General features: G+C 38.7%; 1 protein-coding gene across 1 annotated transcript in view; it reads left to right on the top strand.

The window, feature by feature from the left end:
- Positions 1-16,425, top strand: part of LOC140520207 (uncharacterized) — a 54,794-nt gene extending 38,369 nt beyond the window's left edge. The window contains exons 11-13 of the mRNA XM_072634021.1: positions 4,315-4,441; positions 5,165-5,260; positions 8,449-16,425. Coding sequence (XP_072490122.1) covers positions 4,315-4,441; positions 5,165-5,260; positions 8,449-10,358 — 2,133 coding nt within the window. The 3' untranslated portion in view covers positions 10,359-16,425. The remainder of the gene's footprint in view (positions 1-4,314; positions 4,442-5,164; positions 5,261-8,448) is intronic.
- Positions 16,426-25,790: the final 9,365 nt, after the last annotated feature.

Consider the following 25,790-nt stretch of genomic DNA (forward strand, 5'->3'; position numbering starts at 1 on the left):
AGAGATTGCAAGATTCTGCTGTTTATTGTTTGCTGATTATTTTTAAAAGCATTTGACTCATAAAAAAATGCAGTCTAAGAAGCTCTTCTCCAATAAGATGTGTTTGATACATGTTAATATTTTACAAGATTCCAGCACAGTGGATAGAGCACCAACCCTTAAGTCAAGAGGACCTAAGTTCAGATACATCCTCAAAAACTTCCTAGCTGTATGATCCTGGGCAAGTCACTGATTTAATTAATTAATTTTAAATTTAATTTAATTAATAATTTAATTAATCCTGATTGCCTCCAAAAGAAAGATTTTTTGATAGATACAGCCATATTCAAGGCATTAAACAGGAAGATATATGCTAAAGTTAAGTTGTTTAATACTGATATAGGACATATTCTGTGCAGAATCCAAATGGGAGAGAAATTCTCTTCAAATAATAAGGCCCTTCAAATATTCCTGTTGTACATGATGTGCTAACTTCATTAAGGCCCAGAATACTACAAGTGTTCGCTGATCCATAAATGGCAATACAAGGGAGTTAGCGTACTAGACTCTACAGGAAGAAAACAAATGGTTAAGAATGACTACTGTCTAAAATATGATATTGAGTTACATGGGCAGTCCTTCTAGAGAGTACCTCAGGATGTATATCATGGACAGATACTTCTATCTGTGAGCTAAGACTGAAACTGAATAGAAGAGAATAGGAAAGAATGAGTTTGCTTGCATTTAGAAAGTTGCCCCAAGGTGCTCTTAGTTCAAAACCATCTTTTTAAACACCAGTATTCTCTCCTGATGTTCTTCACCCAGAAACAAAGGACCATCTTTTTAATACAAATATTCATTCAGTGAGTCCATAAACCCAACGGTCTGCTAAGTGCTTAGCAACTAGATCTCTGAAAAAAAAAAAATGTGTGCACCACACACTTTTAGGTTTATTCTACATTAACATTTTCTCCATCACTTTCCTAATTCTGTATCAGACAATTGACAAAACAATAAATTGAGCCCTGATTTGTAACTTTTGCCAATTCCCAAGGTGTAAATGCTCCCACTGAAAATTTGTGAGAAGTGTTAGGAGTTGACTCTAGCATACCCTACATACCCCTCAACTCCTGCCCGAGGGCTAAGCCATATTGATTGATAACTGAACATACCTAGGCCACCATATCTTCACAGCTCCAGACAAAGCTTCTTCACATACCATCTAACCATCTGCTTTGCCATATGCTTACTACTGTGTAGGAGTATACCATTTGCCTATCCCCTTTGCTTTCCTCCCTTTGTCCTGGGCACAATAATCAAGAGTACCATTGCTTGAGGAAAGGGCTTGTCACTTAACTGCCTTATGGATCCACTCACCATGCCTGAGACTCTCCAGACCATGACCCCATTTCCCTGGCTTCCACATCCCACCCTATATGTATCATTTCTCGAGATTAGAATGTAAACTCCTTCGAGATGGAGATAGTGTCCTTTTTTGTATGTTTACCCTTTTTTAACAACAGTAGCTGCCAAAATTATTATTTAACCAATTCTTTTTCATTTATTTGATTTGGGACATTTGGTGCTTATGATTTTCAAAATCAAGTTCATACACTTTGGCATGGTGTTATATATGTTTTAGCATCATCCTACCTTTTTCATTTCTTTCTGTTTCCTTCCAAACTAGACTAACCCTTGTGAATGCCTCATCTTGCATACATGACTTTGTTCATTTTATTATGCCTTTGATACTGTTCTCATTCTCACCTCTGCCTACTGACATTATGACCATCCTTTATAGTTTAGTACAAAAATCAACCCCATGCAGAAATGGGAGAACGTAAGTGTGGAATACTGCTTATAATATCAATGTTTTTTGACATGTTGGTTAGGTTTTTTTCTTTCTCTTTAAAAGAGGTGGCTCTTTGGGAGGGGAACAGGTAAAGAGACAGGGGAAAGGATGATAATTTTTAAAATATATATGTATGTATATGTATTCATACATGTATACGTTTGTGTTTTTTTAAATATGTATCTTTACATGAAACATTCCCTGATTGTTTTACCCTTTTCAAATTCTCATTGTGTGAGGGGAAAGAATTTTATGTATATACACCTTGCATATAAAGGTGGTAGTTATTTGGAAGATAACAGAGTTACATGATTTGTAGATGAAACAAGAGAAGAGAATTTGTACTCTGAGATACCATTTGTGACCTGCCTTCTGAGTAATTATGCCCAAAATGTCATGATTAATCATGGGGAATAATTGATATGATGTACCTTATTAGAAAATAATATGATCACCATGTTTAATTTATCAATTTGAGGTTTTGGAGTTTTTAAATATAGCTTAAGTGTAGCCACAGTCCCACCACTTGGGCAATGTAGCCTAGAGAGTGGTGCCTGATGTGGCTTCTGTACCTTCATCCCTCTCTCTGGCCTGGTTCATACATCCACATCTGCTCTCACACCAATAGGTCTGGGAATTTTTCCCAAAGATGGTAACCAGCTGGTCATAACCATGACCACATGGATGCTATTCAAATTCTCTTGAACATTGCTAGAGGTAACCCTGATTTGGGGAGTGGAGAGAGTACACTTCTGCTTGCCAGTGTTGTTCTCAAATACTCACTGATGTGTCCCATCGATGGATAAAAAATCAGTCAAAATAATACCATTGATGCTTAGATATTAAATATTTCCTAAATAGTGAGGCAAAAAGAAGGTAACATTTAGTCAAGGGAAGGTAAGAACAGTAATACTCAATAACAGTCCATTCATTAACCAATGTACATAGTATTTATTGACAAGAATACCCACAAACATACAGAAATTTAGTAAGGAGGCAGGCATATGAGTGGGAAAAACTATGTGCTCAGATTAGCTCAAAACAACGGATGGCAGACCTTGATGCCGCTGGTTTCCTTACAAAATAGTCTGACTCATTCATCACTTAACTGAGTAAAAATCACTTCTGTCCTCTACGTTCCCTTTCTGGTCCTCACAGCTCATTAAAGTAGACAGACCCACTTCTCTGCTACTCTAGACCCGAAGCAGTGCTGAATTCTTTTAGCACATCTCCACTGTCGGTGCAGAGAAAGTGTTACACTTTTTCAATGTCAAGCCTTTCCCTTAAACTAAAGAACTGCCAAGCTCCTCTGATAAGATCTGGGGTGCTTGAGGGGTTTCTCCAGAAGCTGTAGATAGTGATACAATGGATACAGCCTTTCCCTCCTCCAGCTGTTCAGATGGCAAGGCTTTTATCCAACTCCCTCTTAGAAAAATCCAATCCTCTTATCACAGCAATACAGATACAAGGCTTGTCTTTCTTCTGTTGTTTGCCCCCCTGAAACCAGAGAAAGCAGTAGAAGGTAACACAAATGCCCCTGAGAGGCATTTGTTAGAAATAAACCCAGAAAACTCTATTGAGCAGCAGGATTAAGCTCTTCCAAAGATTTCCAACAGCTGCAGAGACTCATACTGTCTCATCTGACTCAATCCCTATCACCTTACTGTATTCTTCGATCTGTTAGCAGCTTTTCCCATCTCCTGTGCATTCTGGCCCTGACTTTTCCTGCCTTCAGCTTTTTCTCCTGCTCTTCATCTGGTCTCCTATTCCCCCAATCTTCCTCCTCCCTCTAATGCTTCTTCATAAGTGGTGACCCATCTATAACTTGTGAGCTGAAGCCCCAAAAGTCTACCTTTCTGTCAGGCATGACCCCAGCAGCCCTTAGAGAATCTTCCTACAGTCTCTAGACACTTACATGGTTTATAATGTCTCATTAGCTATAACCTCTGAAAACAGTCCCATTCACCTGAGTTTATGCACTACAATGCCCTGCACCAATGTTGTCATCACACAGGTCCTCTCGGTACGTCTATTTGCCCTCATTTGAGGGATAGTTCTATCTCTGGTCCTCCAGTCTCTTTCTTTCTTTCCTCTTAACTAAGATTCTGTATCTCTTTCTTAAGGTGAATTTGCTAGTTTTCCCTATGTAAATATTCCTTTTCTGCTTCCGTGGGCAACCAGAATGTTCATGTAGACAAGGAGCAGTGCCTTCCATGAATAAAGTTTATAATGTACCTGGGGCTTAGTTTGAGAAATGATTTGTAAAGTTGACCTTGAGTACTAAAGCAAAGTTTCTTATATGATGCAGAGTCTGATTTAAAAAGGTGGGATGGGGTGGGGAAGACACACAAGTGAAGTAAGAATACTCCAAACTCTTATCCCATGAGAGCGTCTGCCTTTACATTCAGATACCTGCACATCCTCCTGCTGTTCCCTGTGAGGAGTGGTCCCCAAGTGAGCACCACCATGATTTGACATTTCAGGTATCGCTCACCTTCCAAGATGTGACCGTGGACTTCTCCCAGGAGGAATGGGAGCGCTTGGAGCCTGCCCAGAAGGACATGTACCGGGACGTGATGCTGGAGAACTATGAGAACTTTATCTTCCTTGGTAAGGATGACTTTTCCATTCTGAATCATCTTCTGTCCATGTCTTTGCCCTCATTTCCTAATAGCTGTGGGATATGTGCAGCATTTCACTGAGTCCTGACTTTATATGCAGGGATCTTCTCATGAATGTGTGTAATGTGGAGGCTTCTAAGTCTTTTGATGTAAAACAATAATAAATAGCTAGCACTTAGGTAGTGTTTTAAGGTTAGCAAAGCACTTGATAGATATCTCATTTGATCCTCACTAACCCAGGGAGGCGAGTGCTCTTATTATGCTCATTTTATGGAGGAGGAAACTGAAGCAGAGAGAAGTGAAATGACTTACCCAGAGTCATGGAGCTGGTATCAGAGGCAATGGCAGTCTGTCTATCCATGCCTTGCCCCAGTTTGTATTTGTGGAGTTGGTATTTTGTTCCCAAGTGTAAGACTCCATTATCCTTATTGAATTTCATCTTATTAAGTTAAGTCCAATGCCTGTCAATATTCTTTTCGATGCTGCATCATCCAGGGTGTTAGCTGTCCCTCCCAACATGCTTTGTTTGAGGCCAGATCATCCCCATTGCCCACAACCACCCCACCCCCACTTCCTGGGAACATAATATTGAGATCCTTTGTGCTATCATCTGGATCTTCCTATCAGGCCCTCTACTCCTCAAGGGAGAAGGTAAAATTGAATTCTGTGATGTCTCTCCTGAGCACTTTACCATTTATATCCCTATGACCAGGGCTCCCAGTTTCCAAACCAGACGTGATCTCCCATCTGGAAAGAAGAGAGACCCCATGGATGACAGAGAATGAAGTCCTGATAAGCACTTATCTAGGTGAGTGAAAGTCAGACAGATGAAATCCTTGGAAGGAACAGCTTGAGGGTGTTAGGCCATTTTCCCTAAAGCCTCCCAGGCCTCTGGAGAAGAGTTGTGGCTGTCTGACCTGAGTTCTCCCCCGTGATGTCCTCTTTGACTTTAGTCCTTTGGCTGATAACTCTGTCTACTCCTGTTCCCCAGCCTCTCCATAGCGTTCATGCCTCCACCTGCACACCTTTCCTTTCCTGCCTCCTCCCATGGTGTTTTCTTCTTGAGTCTATAATCTCTCCCTCTTCCAAGTTTCCTTTCCTTCTGCTTTCAAATGCAATTATATTCAACCTGTATTTAAAACTGACACGAAACAAGCCCTTTTCTCGGTGTTGCTGACTTCCATATTCTCCTCATTCCTTTCCAGCCCCAAACATCTGTCCCCAAAGTGTTGTGTATGCTCGCTCCATTTTCTTTAGTCTCTTTCTCTTGTGAAATGCTCAATTCTGTCTCCTCTTCAGCTGTTCTGTTGACCATGATCTTTGTGGTTGCTTTGGAGCTCCATGATGATACTGACAGTTTACATACATGTAGAACTTGATATCGTACAATGTGCTTTTACACCTTCTAAGGTGAATCGTGCATTGACCTTCCCATTTTGCAGCAGCGAAGCTGAGGTTCAGGGGCTTTGTCTTGTCCGTGGGCCCCTGGCTGGTTAGAATCATGACAAGGCTGCAGACTGAAGCTCCCTCTAGTCTCAGTCCATGGCTTTTCCCACTCCTGATGTTGCACTTCTCTTCTTCTCTCTTCCAAAGGCTTTCTCTCACATCCTTCTCTTGGCTTGCCTCTGCATTGTTTCACATCATGACACTTTTTAGGGAGGTTTTGGATGGGATTCTCAGTCTGACTTAGGTTAGCCTTGCTGGCCTCTGGGGTCCCTTCTGACTCTGGAATTCTGTGAGAGTGTCACTGGTTGGTCAGGCCATAATTGGAATATTGCATTCAGTCCTGGGCACCTCGTAGAAAGGATATGGACAAGATGAAGCATAGTCAGACGAAGGAAACCAGGAAATCAGATGTGGAAGGTGCTTGTCCCAATGTGCTACAGCTCCTTAGAGGTCTTCATAGAAACAGCAGACAGGCCAGTGATTCTTATTTGTACATTTTAGTGTGCCCAAGAGAAGGCATAAGGCCTACCTGGAAATATCCAGGGGCATTGGGAGGCAAGGAATTTGAACTGGGGGGTTGGGAGTTTGTGAGTGAAAAGGAGTTCATAGCAAAGACTATGTCTTGATTATGGTGAAGAGAGAGACAAGGATATAACTGTCTCACAAAAAGAGTTTTATTTTATCTCAGTCATTGTCTCTTGCCATAAAAGTATGCAGTCTCATCTTCTGAAGCAGAGAAAGGTCTTGTGCCTTGGTGACAGTGATCCTCAGGTCACAATGGCAGAAGGAATGGCATTGATTATCCCACAGCAGGCTGCCCTCCAGAGCTGGTATGCCCAACTTATATCATACTCTGGTCCTTGTGCATTGTGGGACTCTCTGGAAGCCATCTTAATTCTATCCTTGCCATTTAGCAGTCATCATTCCTCAAGGGTCCCTTACATTGTCACATTCATGGTCACAAGTCTTCTGCAACTTTCCCTTCCCCAGAAATTTGCCTCTGGGAAATGACCAACCTGATGTTGCCTCTGTTACAGAAGAGGTCACACACATAGTGGCAGAGGCAGCTGCCCCCTTCAGCACCAGGATATGGGACAGAGGGGTTACACCTAGTGCCCTGCTGCACTGCATTGTTGAAGCAGCATGCATTGATGGCATTTACCCCTATCATTAAGAATCAGGAAGCTTGACTGCTGATTGCCAACAGATTGGAAATTACAGTCAGATGTAGGCTTGATGTAAAGGAAAACATGCTAACAGAGCATCCTCAAACTGAAATGGGTTCTCTTGAGAGGTCATGATTTCCTTCTTACTGAAGGTTTTTAGGCAAAACTAGAAGTTCCCTTTCTGGGGATGTTGTGAAGGTGATTCCTGGACTAGATGGTCTCTCTCCAAGATCCCATGTTCCTTGTTGTTTTCTGTGTCCATTCTAAACTGCTTCACCTTCAAACATCTTAATGATCTATCCTTCAACTAGTTGGCCATACACACTTACCAAGATTCCCTGCCACGTGTTTGTATTCTCTGTTCATAGAATCATCCATTTAGTGATGTTAGTTTCCATCTTTACCAGCCCCCTCATCTTGCCAATAAGGAAACTGAATTCTGAGTTCAGATGACTTACCCATAGTCACACAGGTAGTAAGTGGCAGAGACAGGATTTAAACCCAGATCCTTTGACTCTCTCCACTGTAACGTGACTCCCCCTTATTGAGGACTGATCTTTATGGAAGTGGAATTTAAACTTAGGAGTAAGTGAAAGTGCCCAAAGACGGAGTGTTGGTAGAAAAGAAGAGTCAGTGACCAGTCCTTTAGGAAGACCCACAACAAGGGATCAGAAAAAAAGATAAGCCAGCAAGGAAGGAGAATGCGGTGCACCTGAAGCCATAGGAGGAGAGAGTATCCAGTAGGAGAAAGAGCAGCCCACAGTGACCAACACTGATCAGAGTCCTCGAGAGATAAGGCTTGAGAAAAGATCCTGGGATTTAGGGATTCCAGAATCATGGCAGAAGCACTTGTAAGGGGTTGAGGCAAAGTGTGCTTTGAAGAAGTGAGAGCAGCAGATGTACATATCTTTTAGAAGAGTGAGACAGTAAACAGCCTGGGCCAGAAAGATCAAGAGAATGCCTTAGGGGTTTTTTTTGTTTTCTTAATTTTAAGACTCGAGAGACCTGAGCATATTTTCAGGCCGGTGAATGAGAAAATCAGTGGTGAGATGAGAAATTGAAATTGCTAAAGAGAAAACGTGTAACTGAAAACTTTTGGGCAAAGTGGACAGGGAATAGAAGCAGTGGAATTCCCAGTATTGGTACTCTAATGAAATCTATAAAGTTTTTCCATACCTTAGAATGTAATTCATTAAATTCTGGGCAGCTAGGTGCTCTTTTACTCTTCTCTTCCTTTTACTGTCTCTCACTTCCCTCAGTGTTCTGCGTTTTCTAGACTAATAGTTATTTTACTTTGAATAAGAAGGCAAAATCTAGAACTTAGTATAAATCACTTTTCTTTCTCACAGCACGGTAAATATTGACACTTTTCTGTTTTTTTCAGATTCTCTTATTCAGAAGACAGGATATGAAATCAAGGAATCAATGCCAAAGCAGTATATTCCTATGGGAGAACCATCCAATGAGAGACTCACAAAGGAGGATCCCTGGAATTCCAATTTGGGAGAAGCTTGGGATCATCATGAAAGGTTAGAGAGACAAAAGGGAAACCAAGAGAGACAGCCAGGGCAGGTACCAATCACTAATGACTACAGTATATTTGGGAGAAAGCTCATTCTAGGGTCTTTCCTCATTCCACAACTGAGTTTTCCTAGAGGAGAAAGTCCCCATAAATACGATACACTTGGAGAGAGTTTCAAACAATTTTCAGACCTAATTAAATATAATAGAATTGAATTAGGAAAGAAACTTTATAAATATAGTAAGTACAGGAAACCCTTCAATTATCAATCAAACCTCATTCATTACTATAGAACACACACTCGAGGAAGACCTCTTAAATGTAATGAATGTGGCAGAATTTTTAATAGCATTTTAAACCTTACCCTACATCAGAGAAGTCATGCTGGAGGAAAACTCTTTATATGTGATGAATGTGGGAAAGCCTTCAGCCAGAAAGAAAACCTTGATACACATAAGATATTTCATACTGAAGACAAACTCTTTCCATGTAATGCATGTGAGAAAGCCTTCAGTAACAATTCACGCCTTATTGTACATCAAAGAATTCATACTGGAGAGAAACCCTATATATGTAATGAATGTGGAAAAGCCTTCAGCCAGAAGGGAAATCTCAAAACACACAAGAGAATTCATACAGGTGAGAAACCTTTTGAATGTAATGAATGTGGAAAAGTCTTCAGCAGTAATAGACACCTAACTCGACATCAACGAATTCATTCTCAAGAGAAACCATATGTATTGAATACATTTGGTAAAGCCTTTAGCAACACCTCTTACCTTACTAAACGTAGGGTAATTAATAATAATAATAACACTGGAGAGAAACCTTTTAAATGTTATGAATGTGGAAAAGGCTTCAGGTACAGTTCTTCTCTTATGCAACATCAGAGAATTCATACTGGTGAGAAACCCTTTATATGTAATGAATGTGGAAAAGCTTTCAACCAGAAGGGAATCCTTAATACACATAAAATAACTCACACTGGAGAGAAACGCTTTCAATGTAATGCATGTGGGAGAGCCTTCAGACACCGTTCATCCCTTATGCGACATCAAAGAATTCATACTGGAGAGAAACCTTATAAATGTAATCAGTGTGACAAAGCCTTTAGCCAGAAGGGAGGCCTTAATGCACACAAGATTGCTCATACTGGAGAGAAACACTTTGAATGTAGCGAATGTGGAAAAGGCTTTCGATACTGCTCATTTCTTGTGCAACATCAGAGAATTCATACTGGTGAGAAGCCCTATATATGCAATGATTGTGGGAAAGCCTTTGGCCGGAAGGGAAGCCTTAACACCCATAAGAGAATTCATACAGGTGAAACTCCTTTTGGATGTAATGAATGTGAAAAGGCTTTCACCAATAACCAGAGCTTAGCTCGACATCAGATATTTTCTCATATTCGAGAGAAACCCTTTCATTGTAATGAATGTCAGAAATCTTTCAGCCAGAGAGGAGATCTTAATAAACATAAGAGAATTCATACTGGAGAGAAGCCTTTTCAGTGTGAGGAGTGTGGGAAAGCTTTTACCCGTAGTGAAAACCTCAAAGGACATAAGAAAATTCATACTGAAGAGAAGCCATTTCAGTGTGATGAATGTGAGAAAGCTTTCAAATGGAGTGGAAACCTTAAAGAACATAAAAAAACTCATGCTGGGATGAAGCTCTTTGAATGGAATGAAAGAGGAAATGTTTATAGTCCAAATTTTGTTGCTTATGATAAAATTCATAATAGAGAGAACCCCTTTGAATATAAACAAATGTGAGAAAACTTTAAAAAACAGTTCATTCCTTTAAAAAAAATTTGAGAATTTCTACTGTAGACCATTTCAAATATAAGGAATTTGGAAAAGCCTTCAGCAGGAAAAAAAAAACAACTTTATTGCATATCAGAGAATTCATACTGGAGAGAAAAGTTTTCATGATTAAAAAATGTGAGAAAGTTTTCAATTTGAGTAGAAAACTGAAGGACATAAGTGGATTCATTCATCATTATAAACAAGATTTGTGATTCCAAAAGTGTGGGAACTCCATCTACCAATGTAAATCACAATCCATGTTTAACATTGTCTTAGAGTTTCCTGACACTTAGAAATGTTAAGTGACTTGCCCAGATAGCATCAGATTAGGGTTCCTTGACTCTTAAGTTTTATGCTCTGTCCAATATACGAATTAATAACCTCTCAAGGATATTCATACTGGAGAAAAACTCTTTGAATGTAATAAATTTCATAAGGTCCTTAGCAATAGTGCAACCTGCATTAGTCATCAAAGAATTCATACTAAAGAGAAATCCTTTCAGTGAAATAAATGTAGGAATGCTTTCACCTAGAGTAGAAACCTGAAGTACCAGAAGTTGATTCATACTGGAGAGATTCTTTGAATGTAATGAATGTTGTACATCTTTCAGGCTGACATAAAAGCTTTGATATATATAAGAAAATTCATATTGGCTAGAAATCTTTTGATTATAATGTATTTGGGAAATCTTTCAATCTAGAAAAACTTGTAGAACATTGGATAATTCATACTGGTGAGGATGTTCATATATATAATGAATGTGGAAATGCCCTCAGAATGAGCTGATCCCTTATGAAGCATAATGACTCTAGTAAAATCTTTGGAGTCCACTCTTCACCAGAGTTTTCATACTTGAGATTGACCATGCATAAAATTGAAGGAATGCTTCATAAAGTTTTATCATCTGTTAAATACTGGAGAATCAAAATGTCAAGTTTTATTATCAATTAAATTGTTGCTTTGAGAAGAAAAAAACAGCCCCATCCTTTATGTCCCTTGTTTTTGTTACATTAGCTACCAATCAGGTGGCAGTTCAGTTGCAAAAGTGCAAAATATGAAGTACTGCCAATATAACTCGTCTGATTTTTTAAAAATAGTTTTAGGAAACACACCAAAATATTAATTAACAAAATAGTTAAACTTTTATAACTTCTTAGAACCAAGGAATAAAATACAGTAGATAAGTGTCCTAGTATGATTCCCCCACCTCCATCGGATGTTTAATATGGGAACTATCTCTTTGGAAGTTCTTTTGAAATGTAAATTAATTATCCTTGGGTTTATTTGGATGAGATTTACTCTAACTGTACTTCCCAGTCTGAAATAGCATCATAAAAAGGAAGGGACTTTAAAAATTACCTAGTTCAGATACTGTTTTGGAACTTAAGTATGAGAAGTAGAGAAAATAACAAATGGACTTAAAAAAATTTTTTGCTTCCTGATCCAAGGGGAAAATATAGCAACTCCAAGAACTCCAGATCACTCTGATGAGGAGATCTAGGTTTGACCTTAGTATGAACGTTCACTGAATGGTTCTTGAATGGCACTGGAAACCCTGGCTTATTGTTTCCTCAACTGGCTTTATTTTTAAAGCCAGTGTCTCAAGGAAATCTATACTTTATCAAGATCCTGAAGGGTGGTATAGTAGCCATCCCAGTGGTGGCTAAGCCCTCAGTTAAGCAGTAAAACTCATGTTGTACAAGAAAGGCAACATGGTGGTGTAAACAGAGTGCTGAATTTGCAGTAAAGAAGATGCAGATCCTACCTCAAACACTCAAAGTATCCCTAAGTCAGTCATTTAACTTGTCTGGTCAGAACTTAAAAAAAAACACCAAGTATAAAAAATTGTATTTTTCATGTAATTTGGGGGGGAGGGGGAGAAATAAAATAATATTTGAAACAAAGAAAAAGGACCTCTACGGTCCTTTCCAACTCTTAAATCTATTATGGTAAATCTTCTGGGGCTGGGAATTGGACTATATTGGATTGGTTTGGAATTGGCTGGGAATTGACCAATGGAGATGATGTTAAAGGACTCATTACCCCCTTCCTATTCAAAGATTCAGAAGTTTTGCTCTGCAGCTGTGGCCCTGAGAAGTATGTGTTGAATTCCTCAACCTTATTTTGAGTTCCAGGATAAGGATATCTGCCTCTGCTACAGGATATCTTGAGGGTTATTGTCTCAGTAGAGAAAGTGATCCATAGTTTGATGGGAGAAAGTCAAGGCCTTGCCTTAAGTTTTAAGACTGAACGTTTTGGGAATAACTAAGATTGTTTCCTGCTTCACTGGGAACAAAGGTCACTTTAATTGATCAAGGTCCCTCCAAAATCCAAAGCTGGGAGAGTTTCTACAAAAATAGCAAGAGTGAGAGATTTACATAACAGCATATCTCCCTCCCTCACCCACATTACAAATATGCCTCAAAAGCAATTGCAGTTACTGCAAGAAGAGTGAAAAAAAAAGAAACACTTTTCCACAAGGTAAAGGCATCAGAAGATTATGAACCGACTTCTCCTCTATGTACCAAGCCCCTCTTGCTCCCAGGGTGATCATCTATTACGTCTGACTTTCCAATGTTGGATATGGTAGCATCTAGTCTGTCCCCTGTTAAGTTCTTTCAGAACTCATCCAGCCTCAGTGACAGAGAAATCAGGTTACTCTAGACTGTGGGGAAACTTAGAAATACAAAGCCAGTCAGAGGGGAAGGGACTTGTGTGGTGTGTAGAAGGAGATGGTAGAAGCTCAGCTTCAGTCATCTCTCTCCAAGGCAGATCTTCATCTGGTTCTACCCCCTAACAGTTAACTCTAGGTGGTTATGCAGATAGCCAAAAGCAAGGAGCATCGTATGGAGAAAGGAATCAAACAGGGTAATGAAGTCCTGATAAAAGTATATGTGGAAGAAATGATAAGAGGTGGTAAGCAGGAAGGCTAAGAGAAGAAGGTTGGGTGTCAGGCCAGACTCCAGGCAGATAAACATTCAGTGCATTGAAACAAATAAGGAGAAAGGAACGAAGAATCTAGGAAATAGTAGAACCACATATATAAATATTATATAGTGAATCGGTGACAAGTAATTTTCTCAAGAGAAAACTGAGGAAAGGAAATAAACGCAGATAACAGAAAGTGAGCAACAAAATTAATGTTCAGTGACTTCTAGGGAAACAAAGCTCTTTTTAAATCTCACCGTAGCTGAGAGTCAAGGGGAGAACACAAAGAAACCTAGCTGCACAAGGGTTGGAGAGGCTGATCACCAGCGGGGTTAAGGAATTAGGAGGACGGAAGGAGGAAGGATTTATGTTGTTTGGACTAAAACCCACTTTTCCTCATAAACAAATCAGAATATTGGGAGTGGGGGTGGGGCAAAGACTTGCTTGGCAAGGGGAAAATGAGAATGAAGAGAGAGGAGGGAACCAAAGATACTCTCACCCTCAACATTAGTTTGAGAGGAAAAGGGGATTTCTTCAACCTTTCACCCTGTCTGGAGATCTGTGATCAAGTGGGAAAAGATCATTAGGAGAAAGGGGCTGATAGGTAGGAGAACCTAGAGAGAGTAGCACCACAAAAACCTAGAAATATCAAGGAGCAGAGAGGGATCAACAGTGCCAAAGGCTGCAGAAAGATCAGGAAGAATGACGGTTGAGGAAAGGCCACTTGATTGGCGATTAAGAGATCATTAGTAACTTTGGCAAGAACAGTTTAGGCTTAATGATGAGACTGGAAGAGAGTGAGATATCCTTTAAAAAGAGATATAGAGCAACTTCTAACACAAAGCTGCCTTCATAAAGCAGCATTTCCAGGAGCCAGGCTTTGCAAAGGGATGCTTTTCAGAAAAACAAAACAGACCAAAAAAGAAATGAAAAAGAACAGAGTGGCCGAAATCTACAATAGCACTGGCAGATGAACTGGACTAAAGTGGGAGTGAGGTTTTTGTTTTCCAGAAGCCTTATCTCTTATGAGAGTTGACTATAAAGCCCATACATGGAAGATTCCCTTTTAGAATATCCCAGCATAGGAAGGGTATAAGGTGGATGACAAATTCACAGTTCCCAGAAGGTTCATAGCAGAGAATATTCTGAATTGTAGTCTCATCCAAGCTGGGAACGGAAGAAGGAAAAAAGTAATAAAAGCAAATTCAGGAACTTGAGATAGGGGAAGGGAGGAGAGTGGTCTAAGGAACAAAACTAATCATAGCAACCTAGTACTGACATAAGAGGAGAAAGGAAAAATCCTCCCTCCCCCCCCCCATCAACCTGAGTTAAATGTAGAAAAACCCAAACTTAACAATTATAACATTAAATGTGAATGACTTAAATTCCTTCTGCCCTCTTCCCCCCCCCCCCAAAAAAATAAAGAATGGCAGGATGGCTAAGAATAAAACCCAGCAATTTCCTAAATGTTTTGAAACACGTCAAAAAAATAAACACAGAAAAAATTTAAATGAGGGGCTGGGAAGGGGGTGGGGTGGGAGAGGATAATGTTTCAGGCTAATTAAAAAGACAAAGGAGTTGGAATCATGATTTCAGATAGGACAACAGTAAAAATATACAGTGTCAAATTACATAATGTTTATGGGCACTATAGATGACACAACTGTGATATTAAATATATGTTCCCCAAATAACAGTGTCTTAGTTCTTAAAGATGAAACTAAGTGAATTGCAAAAAGGCATAGATGATAATGACGTCAGAATTCCAGATTAATATAACAAAAAGATGACAAGAAAATCGCCTAACCAACTACTGGAAAATTTAGATTTCAAAGATGATGTCTTCTGAGTAAGAACATTAAAGAATATACAGATGTCTTAGCATCACACAGTCTTAAAAAATTGAGGACATGAAATCATAAATAAATGGGAAAAGGCAAAAATATTTCCCTTATTAGATTATAATAATAAAAAATAATTGGTATGAAGAACACATGGAATAGATAAATACTTAAATGTAGAGTAAATAATGATATCCAGCATAACAGTTTGTCAAAAAATAAATCACAGAAACAAAATATGTATTTTGAGTATACGTATTGGTAGGAGTTAACTGAAGATGTACCTCTCCCTCACCACCCCAAATAATCAGAAAAGTGTCCCCCAAATGCAGCAAAGCCAGCAATGACAGAAGAAAATAAAACAATATGCCACAAGGTAATCCTTTTAAAAAAAAGTAATAACTGAAGATAAATGAGCCAGCCAAGCATTATCTTCTACATGCAGCCCATAACCACACTGGTCCTGAATGCCTCATGTTAGCTGTAGCTTTAGGCATTAATTTTTATAGTTAACTCTTTTATAGTGTCCCAGGGGAGACCCTGCTCCCAGATTGATTTAAGGCTTGTTAATCAGATCAGCCCCAAAGCTTGAGAAGAAGTACGGTGGTGAAGGAATTGGGGAAATAGGTTGTTATCATATTCAACAAACAAGCATTAATTGATTACCCTATGTTAGGGACTATGCTAAGCCTGTGAGATACATAAATTACCTTTGAAAATAATATAAAGACAAGATCAGTGAACTGATAGTAATTTCACAAAGAATGGAAAATAATTTATCAACCCTAAAAGTATTAAAGAAGCCTTAAAAATTAAGAGAAAAATAGATGCACTAAAGACTATAGAACTTATCAAACTCATGAGCTGGTTTGACTTAAGAAACTATGGCCCACAATTTATATTCCAACAAAATTGAGGATTGAGAGGAGAAGGACAAGTGGTTAAAAAAATACAAACTACCAAAATTAGTAAAGCAAGAAATTAAGAGCTAAACCCCCAATCTCAGAAAAAAAAATGAGCAAGCCAAATTAGGGGTGCAAATCTGGAACAGATGAATTTACAAATGAATTCAACAAACACTTAAAAGTAATTCATATCTATGCTATAAAAATTATTCTCCAAAATAGACCCAGAAGGCATTCTATCAAAGGTTATTTCTGAGACAAATATGATATTGATTCCAAACCAGGAAGAGGCAGGGCAAAGAACTATAGACCAATCTCACTAAGGAATAATGATTCAATAAAATTTCCTTTTTAAATGATTACTTAATATTCTAAATTTATTTTTTCTATTAAATTTTATTGAGGCATTTTGTCTTCACATTGCCTAAATTTCTCCCAGTCTTCCTCTCTCTCCCTCCCACCAGAATATTTTTAAATAAAAGAAACAGAAGCGGAAGAGGAAAAAAACAACAAAAGCAATGACTACATTGAGAAAATCTGAAACTATATGTAATGCTCTGTATGCATGAATCTTCCACTTCCACAAAGGAATTGGGAGCATGTGTCTTCTCATAACCTTTTCTTTGGGGCAATACTTCTTTGTAATTTTGTTAAATTCACTTTTGATTGTTTTGTGGTTCTTTCCATTTTACATTGTTGTCGTTGTGTATGTTGGTTTTAGCTTTTGTCTTAACTAAGTTTTTACTGGTAACTTTTGGGTTTTTTGCATCACCATAATTTGGTCCAGTATCCCTTCCCATTTCCCTGTCAGAAAACCATCTCATATAACAGTGACAATAGCAACAAAAATAATATTTTGAAGACCAAAGAAAAAGAGGAAAAATATCAGCGTAATTGATCAGTAAATTGAAAAGGTCTAAAAATATGTGTAATATGCCAGCTAGATGACTCAGTGGGTGGAGTATGAGACTTAGAGTCAGAAAGTTATGAGTTCAGATCCTACCTTGGACACTAGGTGACCCTGAGGAATTCCCTTACACACTGTTTACCTCAGTTTCCTCAGCTGCAAAATGGAAATAACTGCACCTATCTCCCAGGATTGTTGTGCAGATCAAGTGAGTTAACATAGGTAAAGCGCTTAACACAATACCTAGCACATCTTAGGCAAAAATAAACACTTCTTCTCTTGTTCTTCCCACATCTTTAAAAGAATGGACTAGGAACATCTCATAACTCTTCTTTTAAGCTATCCTTAATCAGGCTTGGCACATAGTGGCACTATATAAATGTTTATTCCCTTTCCTTCCCTGCTTTATAATGTTGCAATAGTTACTTTTGATGTGTGTGTGCATGCCCACAGTGGATATAGTGCTGAGCCTGAAGTCAGGAAGATGAGTGTTCCTGAATTAAAATCTGACCTTACACACTCATTACTTGTGTGATCCTGGGCAGGTCACTTAACCCCATTTGCCTCAATTTCTTCATTTGTAAAATGAGCTGGGGAAGGAAATGGCAAACCACTCCAGTATCTTTGCCAGGAAAACATGGGCAAGTGGGATCACCAAGAGTCAGACATGAAAACAACAATAGTCATTGCATATCATGTCAGGACAGTGAAGTGGTTGGGGGGGAAGGAGGGGACATGAGAAATATAAGCTTGGGCATAGGCAGGGATAGTAGATAGTCCAGTTTTCCTTAGCCATAGTTACTATAGAATGCATTTTCTGAGTCTTTGTGTGAATTGTTCTAATGCATATATTGGTGCCAAAAAAATAACCCTCATCATGAAAGGATACTTTCCACCCAACCAGCCTTATGTTGTACTCTAACTAGATCCTTTATCATCAGTTTCTATACCCATTCCATCTAGGAGAGTTAGAGAGACCAGGTAGCTTGTTGATTTCCATGTCCATAGCATGTATCTGGCATTTTTCCATTAGAACCCATGTTATACTCTCTCCGTGTCTTGATGTCCTACATGCCTGTCCCTGGATACAATGTCTGTTAGCAGAGCAGATTTGAGTATCTTCCCTACTTTATGCCCCTTGTAAATGTGAGGTTGTAACCATGTTTAAAAAGACAGTTTCTTTCACTTCTCATCTGAAAGTAAGGAGAGATCTGAATCTCAAGAGCTGAGAAGTGGGCAGTGTGCTCAAGGAAGGATGGGTCTTGTCCAAGTTGTGAAGGATTGAAACAGGAGACCCTCTGGGCACTCAGGCTGCCATTGCTACTGTTGGTGCCACCACAACTGCCACTATGCTTGGGCAGTGATATGTGCAGAATCCACATAAAACTGATCCCTAAAAGACTGTAGCTGACTGTCTGCTTTTCCTGTCTCTCCTCTCTCCTCTTCTTTGTAAGGGTCAGTGAGCATCCCAAAGTTCATCTCACTTTTCTTAAGTTTATACATGCATACATACATATACCTACACACACACACAGGTGTGTGTATGTATGTTATATGTATATGTATACACACATATATGTATATATATAAAACTATTATTTATAGCAAGTTTGTATTTCTATCAGTTTATGTTACTATTCACCTATCTTATGTAAGCCCATATTAAGAAAAAATTAGTTAATCCAATGTGTAATTGGATTGTATATATCACATTTGCTCAAGGGCAGTTTTAAGAGAAGTTATAGTCAGCTACACGGAGCTTGAAGAAGACTTTTCCTAAATCACTGGAGTATCCCCCAGGTAAGGACTGGAAATATCTCAGATTTTATTGATGAGCATTATTATAACTCCTCATTAGCAGGTAAAAGATTAAGTCAAATCAGTCTAAACCATAATTAGAGGTAAGTGTCACAGTGGATAGATTACAGGACATAGAAGACCTAAATTCAAATCCTGTCTCAGACACTAGCTGCCTGGCTGTTGCAAGTCTCTTAGCCTGTCTGCCTCAATTTTGTCATCTATAAAGTGAAGATAACAGCACTTACCTCCCAGGATTGTTGTGAGGATAAACTGAAATAATGTTTGCAAAGTGTTTTGCAAACCTTAAAGTGCAGCAATTATTATAATGGATTTTATCATGAATAGAAGCTATTATCATTACAATGGTTTCTTCTGGGCACAATCACCCTAAACTGTGGTGTTAGGCAAAACAGGCTTAGTAAGGAGATGTTTTCTTTTTAAGCTTCTCAGAGTAAATTGGTCATGGGTTACTCCCCTCCTGTTGTTTTCTCCAGAAGCAAATTCAAAGAGCTTTATCTGCCCCCAAGGGGTGGCATAAAGTTGTTGACTAAGGAAAAGTCATGCCAATGGGGATGAGTTGCAAGGAAGTGGTGAGAAAGACTAGCTCCTCCAACAAGAGGTAGGGGCCATCTAGGAGGCAGTAGTTAGCTTTCCTGTTGAACCAAGCAATCCCAAACTCTAGCCATCTTTGGATGTATAATATGGTGGACTGTTCAATCCCACATATATTCTCTCTGCATTCAGGGTCCCATATGTCTTGGTCCCAGACTCTCTTAATGAGACCTTTAATGAACGGTACATTATGAGAGTTGCAACCTGAGCACCTCCAAGCATACTTCAATCAGAAAGAACTCCTGAATTACTTAAACTGTTAGGTTATGGATAGAATCATTATATAATCCCTGAAGCTGATCTTTCAAGAAATCATGGCCTTCAGAGCACACTCTGTCTCACAAGAGTGTCTTAGTTTATTTTTATAATTTCACTTACTAATGAGGAAAAGTTTCTTATGTGCTTGCCTCATGCAAAAAAGTGATTAAGAGCTCTCCCAAAGCCACCTGGAATTGATTCATTTGGGCTTCTAACATAAGGACAAGGCCTTATTCTAATCTTCTGAACCAATTTATTCTTTCTTTATTATTCAACTGATACTGCAGTGTTGTCCCCATCCTAAATGTTTCCAGTTAAATCTCACCTCTCCCAGGCAATAAGGATCCCCCAGGCACTAATAAGAGTTCTGAATTTTGCCAGTTGGATAGCTACTCCTCAACTGAGGTGTTGGGAAGCAAGTGTCAAAAGCTATTAATGAAAGGGTACATTTTACAACTTCTAGCATAACATTTACAGGTATCTCCTTTTTTCTTACTCATTTTTAGATTCTATAATGAGATGTCAAATTAGTCCCACTCTGCTCAGTTGATGAGTAACAAGAACTGTGACCATATCAATTCCCTTAGCAATACATCAATATTATCATAAAGGACAGTATGATCATCACACATCATCATCATGTCAACCATTACAGACCTGTCTGCATGGCAGTGTGTTTTCCTATCAAATCTCTTCTCAAAAAACACATTTGTGGTGCTCTGTGAGATAAAGTTAGCTAAGTGGGGTGGTTTGAACTACTTTGAGCTAAAGATGATCCTCTTTAGGAAGAAGAGTGGTTGTTGAGAAAATAGTGGTTGTGACTGCTGATTGCAGCACACTGGGAGAGCCTCTTGGTACTCTTTATCTAATAGCCACTCAAGTAGGAGATGGCAGGCAGAAGGTCCTTAACTATAAGGCATCTTCAAAATCTAGATAGTGATAAATTCCCTGTTCCCAGCGAAGTCTTTTGTGATTTACTCTTTCAGGACACTCAACAGGACTTAAGTATAAGGGCTTAATATAAAGTCTACTAGTAGTAGTAGCAGCAACACCACCACCTTTTTTTCATTGCCAGTTTGTCCATGAAAGGATGAAGTTACCCTGCCCTCTTATTTCAAACTCTATAAGAACAGAAATTTATTTGGTATGGGACTTAGGAACTTGGAACTCAGGAAATTGACTTTTAGTAGCAATATTGGGAATTAATAGTGCTTGGTTACAAAGTCTTTCAATATTTTTTGGAGGCATTTTGAGCAGTAGGGTAGACTTCAGCCTATTCTGAAAACACACATATTAGAGTAAGAATATATTAATAATTACAACACTTAGTCAAATAATAAAATGTACTTATATATTAACAAATGGACTCTGTAAATTGGATGGTGTTTCTTTCTTCATTTTGATTACTCTCTCAAAGCAAAGGCCTAGTCAGTGGGGTAGATGTGGCAAGATAATTAGGTTACCAAAGGAAACTGGGAATATACCCAACAATTTGGACTATTTGCTGAAATCCACTGTGCTCCAAATCATGCAGGCAAGGTAACAAAGAATCACCAAGGTTTGATTGATGGCCTGGTCTTCTAGAATGGTTATTGATTGCAGGGGAGAAGAGAAAGGTGACAAGGTCATAATCTTGTCTATGGAATCAACCAAGATATTTTCACAGATAATTTCATCCCATGAGTAATATACTTAACAGCAGCTATTTTAGCAAATAACTTGTAAAGCAAAGTAATCTAGCAAAGTAGCCACATTGGAATCTGGCTTAATTTGAGGAGGGTGGTTATTTTTAAAATTCAATTTTATTTTCAACTCTCCCACTTTTTCTTCTCCTTTCATTGAGAAAGCAAGAAAAACAAAACCCATTACAGTCATGTATAGTCAAGCAAGAGAAATGTCCATATTAGCCCTGTTAAAAAAATATGTATATATGCCTCAATCTATACTCTGAGTCCATCAGTTCTCTATTTAGAGGTATGTAGCATGCCTCATCATGATTCCTCTGGAATTGTAGTTGGCCAATGTGTTGATCAGAGTTCCTAAGTCCTTCAAAGTTATTTGTCTTTAAAATATCATTGTTGTATAAATTATTTGGGGAGAGTAGTCTTAATTTGGGTGTTATTAAGGCTGAAAGCATAGAGAGCAAAGGAGCAGTAGAAAATAATGACCAATTAATATGGGCCTGGGTCTTCCCACAAGGAGTATATTTTTAAGTTGCCTTAAATTTCAAGAGGATTGTCTTGAGTTAGACACTGAGAATCTCCCTTGCACAAGCAACCATGAGTTTGTATAAAGGTCAAAGTTACCAAAGTTATTCATGGCCTGAATTTCTATTTTATTCTGTACTTTCTTCAACTAGATTCCTGTCTCTTAAGCCTGTTATTCACAGAGTAAACATTTGCTGTAAAATTCACTTGCAGTCTTCTGTTTAGTGCCTCACATACTGTGATATCCTACATCCATGGACAGGATAAGTTTGTAGTCAATTGCCTGGGGCCAGAACAAGTCCTAATTTATTCAAAACCTAAGATCACTGGTATAAATTAACTCATTAGGATAAAAAAAAATTATGATATTTTATAAAGAAAACAAGAAGTCATCTGGATAGAGTACAGCAGTAGGGTTCAGATTTTCACTAAATTCATCATTTAAATATTTCATTCCCTTTTAAAACCTTCATTCTCTTCCTGGATATCTTTCTGACATCCTGGAGTTCGACACTATACCCACAGCTGTAATCTCACCCTAGAACTTGCCTTAATACCTGAGGCCTCCTCACCCTGGGATATTCATTCATCCTTGTGGACTTCTCACCATGGAATATTCTTCTGTATTCCAGCCCCTGCCCCCATTGGTGAGTTCCTCCCAGGGTCTCACTATCTTTATTCTCCCAGATGTGCTTCTAACTTTATGTACTTCAACACCATTAACCTCCCTTTTACGTGTTGTTTTGTCCCATTGGAATGTAAGCTATATGAGGTTAGGGGCTATCTTCCTTTTTGCTTGTATTCATATCCCCAGGGTTTATTACAGTGCCTAGCACATAAATGCTAATAAGTGCTTTCTAAATTTGCATAGACAACCTATGTCACATTTTGATTACGTTCTGAATTGTCTCAGTCATTGTGAACTGATTGTTTTCTAGCTAGGTTCTGATAGGATTTCTCAACCTCCCAAGATCAGCTCTTGATCAAATCAACTCTTGACATACTAAATATTTGGACCATCATTGACCTGAGAGCTTCTTTTCTCCCCTTCTTTTCTTCTCAAACCCTTTTAGCATCATCCTAAACACTTCTTTCCTCAAGTCTCTGTTAATAAAGTAGTTTGCCAACTCCTCTACATACACAAGTGATCCCAAAGAGAAGGAGAGATTATGAATACTTGTCAAAACAAAACAACTTTCAATCTAGTTTCCAAATTCCTCATTCCGTTGAAACTACTCTTTCCAAAGTTATAAATGATCTTTTAATTGAAAAATATGATGGTCTTTTCTAGGTTTTTATTCTCCTAGACCTCTCTCTTGCATTAATGCTGTTGGCCACCTGGATACCTTCTTTTTATTGAACAGATGATGATACTTTCTCATTTATATCGAATGGTTGATGCAAAATCATACTAGCACTCTTTTTTCCAGATGCCTATTTTTTTAGGCATTTTCCTGTCTAAAAAAATAAGTTTCTATTTTTGTCTTCTGTTTTTTATGTCATCACAGTTATCCTACATGCACCTCATCCTCAACTTCCTAGAAAGATGTCCTATATAACAAATACTATAGTTTATAGAGGGAAAGAAACATCAGCACAATTGATCAATACATTGAAAAAGTCTGAAAACATGTGCAAAGCCTAGCATCTGTGGACCTCCCACTTCCAGGAAGGGGGCAGTTAGGGGTGTTCTCCCATAACTTCTCATTCAAAGTCTACTTAATTTTTACAACTTTGTTACATTCACTTTTCCTTTTTGTGATGTGCACTTGTTGCCTTTTATAATAATATAGTCATTGTGTATATTGTTTTCTCGGCTCTGCTTACTTCACTCTGCATCAGTTTACATTTTTACTATTTACTTAAATAAATAGCAAGCAAAATACATAACTAGTAAATAGTAACTGTTTCTCTTTTGGTCAGCAACCCGGAGGGTCTTCCCATCCCAGTTTGATTTTTTTTATTATTAAAGGAGCCATTCCTTGACTCACTTCTTAAAGAGTCCTATTTGCTGAATGGGCATTACCTCCCTCAGAATGAGAACCTGAAAAGACCTTAGCCTAAAAGGGCCAGGGTCTCCCATTGCATCCTGAGTCATCTCCAGTCATCCTGATGAATATTAGGCCAGTAGACCCAGATGGCTCAGGAGGAGAAAGTGAGTCTGGTGACTTTGACAGCCCTCCCTCACTCAAATCAAAGTCAACTGCAGGTCATGTCATCATTCCCTGATATCATGGTTCTGTTTGAGAATGAAGGACAAGCACAACACAAGCACCAGTTTACATAGATCTTTCCATTCCTTGCTGTTTTCATCATACACATTATTTCTTATAGTATAGCAATATTCCATTATAATCATTACAACAGTTTGTTTATCCATTCTTCAATTGATGGGCATTTACTTTGTTTCTAATTCTGTGCTATCACAAAAGGGCTTATATAAATACTTTGGTATATTTGGGAACTTATTAATGACTTTCTTGGGGTAAAGCTCACAATTGCCTATTATGAATTGAGTAATGCAAGATGGTTGCTCTAACTGGCTGGGTAGGGCACAGGGGACCTCTCTCATTAAATGGATATAGTACATTTGAAACCATACTAGATGGAGTTTTAATCCTCTTCATGAACAAGTCACAACTTTGCAAAGACTAAGGCCTCCAGTCCTAGCCCTGACACCCTGCCCTCTCTGGTAACCTGTGAGGACATGGCTCCTAATGAAGAGCAACTCCATTTTTCCTGGGTCCCCAACCTACCCACTACAAGAAAGCCATGTGCCACTGGACTTTCACAGCCATTAATCTAGTCATAAGGTACTCTGAAGGGTTGTGGTGGTGGAAGGGGGAATACTAACATGTTCTAGTGGACTGAGATGCAAATTCCATGAGTGGTATATAAAAAAGTCTTGAAGGATGGGTCAGATAAGATCTTCATATATAATGATTTTGGTGGTGGCCATGGCCCTGGTAACTGGAGAGAACAGGAATTAAATCAAAGGTTCTCATCTTTGGTATCAGCTCTAGAGAAGGAATATGCTTCCTATTGGATAATTGTTGTAGGGTACATCAGAAACCATTTCTTTTCATTGGAAGTATCATATGCCCACTATGGAAACCTACAGCCAAGCTGAAGTTGTTATGAGAATGATAGATGTTGAGGAGCAGATCCATTTGCCAATCCAGGTCATGTTGCTATAATGCTATGAAAGATGCAGGACCATTGATTTCCTAGCCATGGATGAGGCAACAACTTCTGCCCAACAGGTCTCACACCATTCTAAGGACCCATTACTCAGAAAACCACATGGTCTTCAACCTGTCTCCAACAGGCAAATTGATCTTTTCCCACCTCAGATCAAGAGATTAGCCTTTAATAATCAAAAACTTTGCCTTCATGGCTCAATCAGGGTAGGTGTCCTACCTCCCAGAAACCAAGTCTGAAATAAAGTAATGACATCCTGCAAAGGGGGGTGGTTCTCCAGTGGAGAGTTTTCTTAGATCTAGTCTTTAGGAAGACTTACTAAGAATGTACTACTTTTGGCATAGTTACGGTTCACCCTTTCTCAGTCAGTCAGTTAAAATAAGCTATTATTTAGCACCTATTATGTGCTGGACACTGTGCTAAGTGCAGAAGATACAGGAAAGGCAAACGACAATCCTTGATCTCAAAGAGCTCACAATTTAATGTGAGAGACAAGCAAAAAAATGTACAAACAAGTTATATACACAACTAAAGGGAAATAATAGAGGAAAGGCACTAGAACCATTCCTTATTCCATCCTTTGCCACAGAGTTGCCCCAGCCTTGAGGTACCTGTCCCCTCAGTGGCCTCTTTACACCTTGAAGAAACAGCAAAGGTCCCATTCAGTTAGCAGATCTCTTTTTCCTCTAGTAACAGATAGTTCAGACAGCTTCTCAGAAAGGACGTTGGGGACTAAGGT

This window comes from Notamacropus eugenii, chromosome 1, assembly GCF_028372415.1.
Source record: "Notamacropus eugenii isolate mMacEug1 chromosome 1, mMacEug1.pri_v2, whole genome shotgun sequence".
NCBI classification, from domain to species: Eukaryota; Metazoa; Chordata; class Mammalia; order Diprotodontia; family Macropodidae; genus Notamacropus; species Notamacropus eugenii.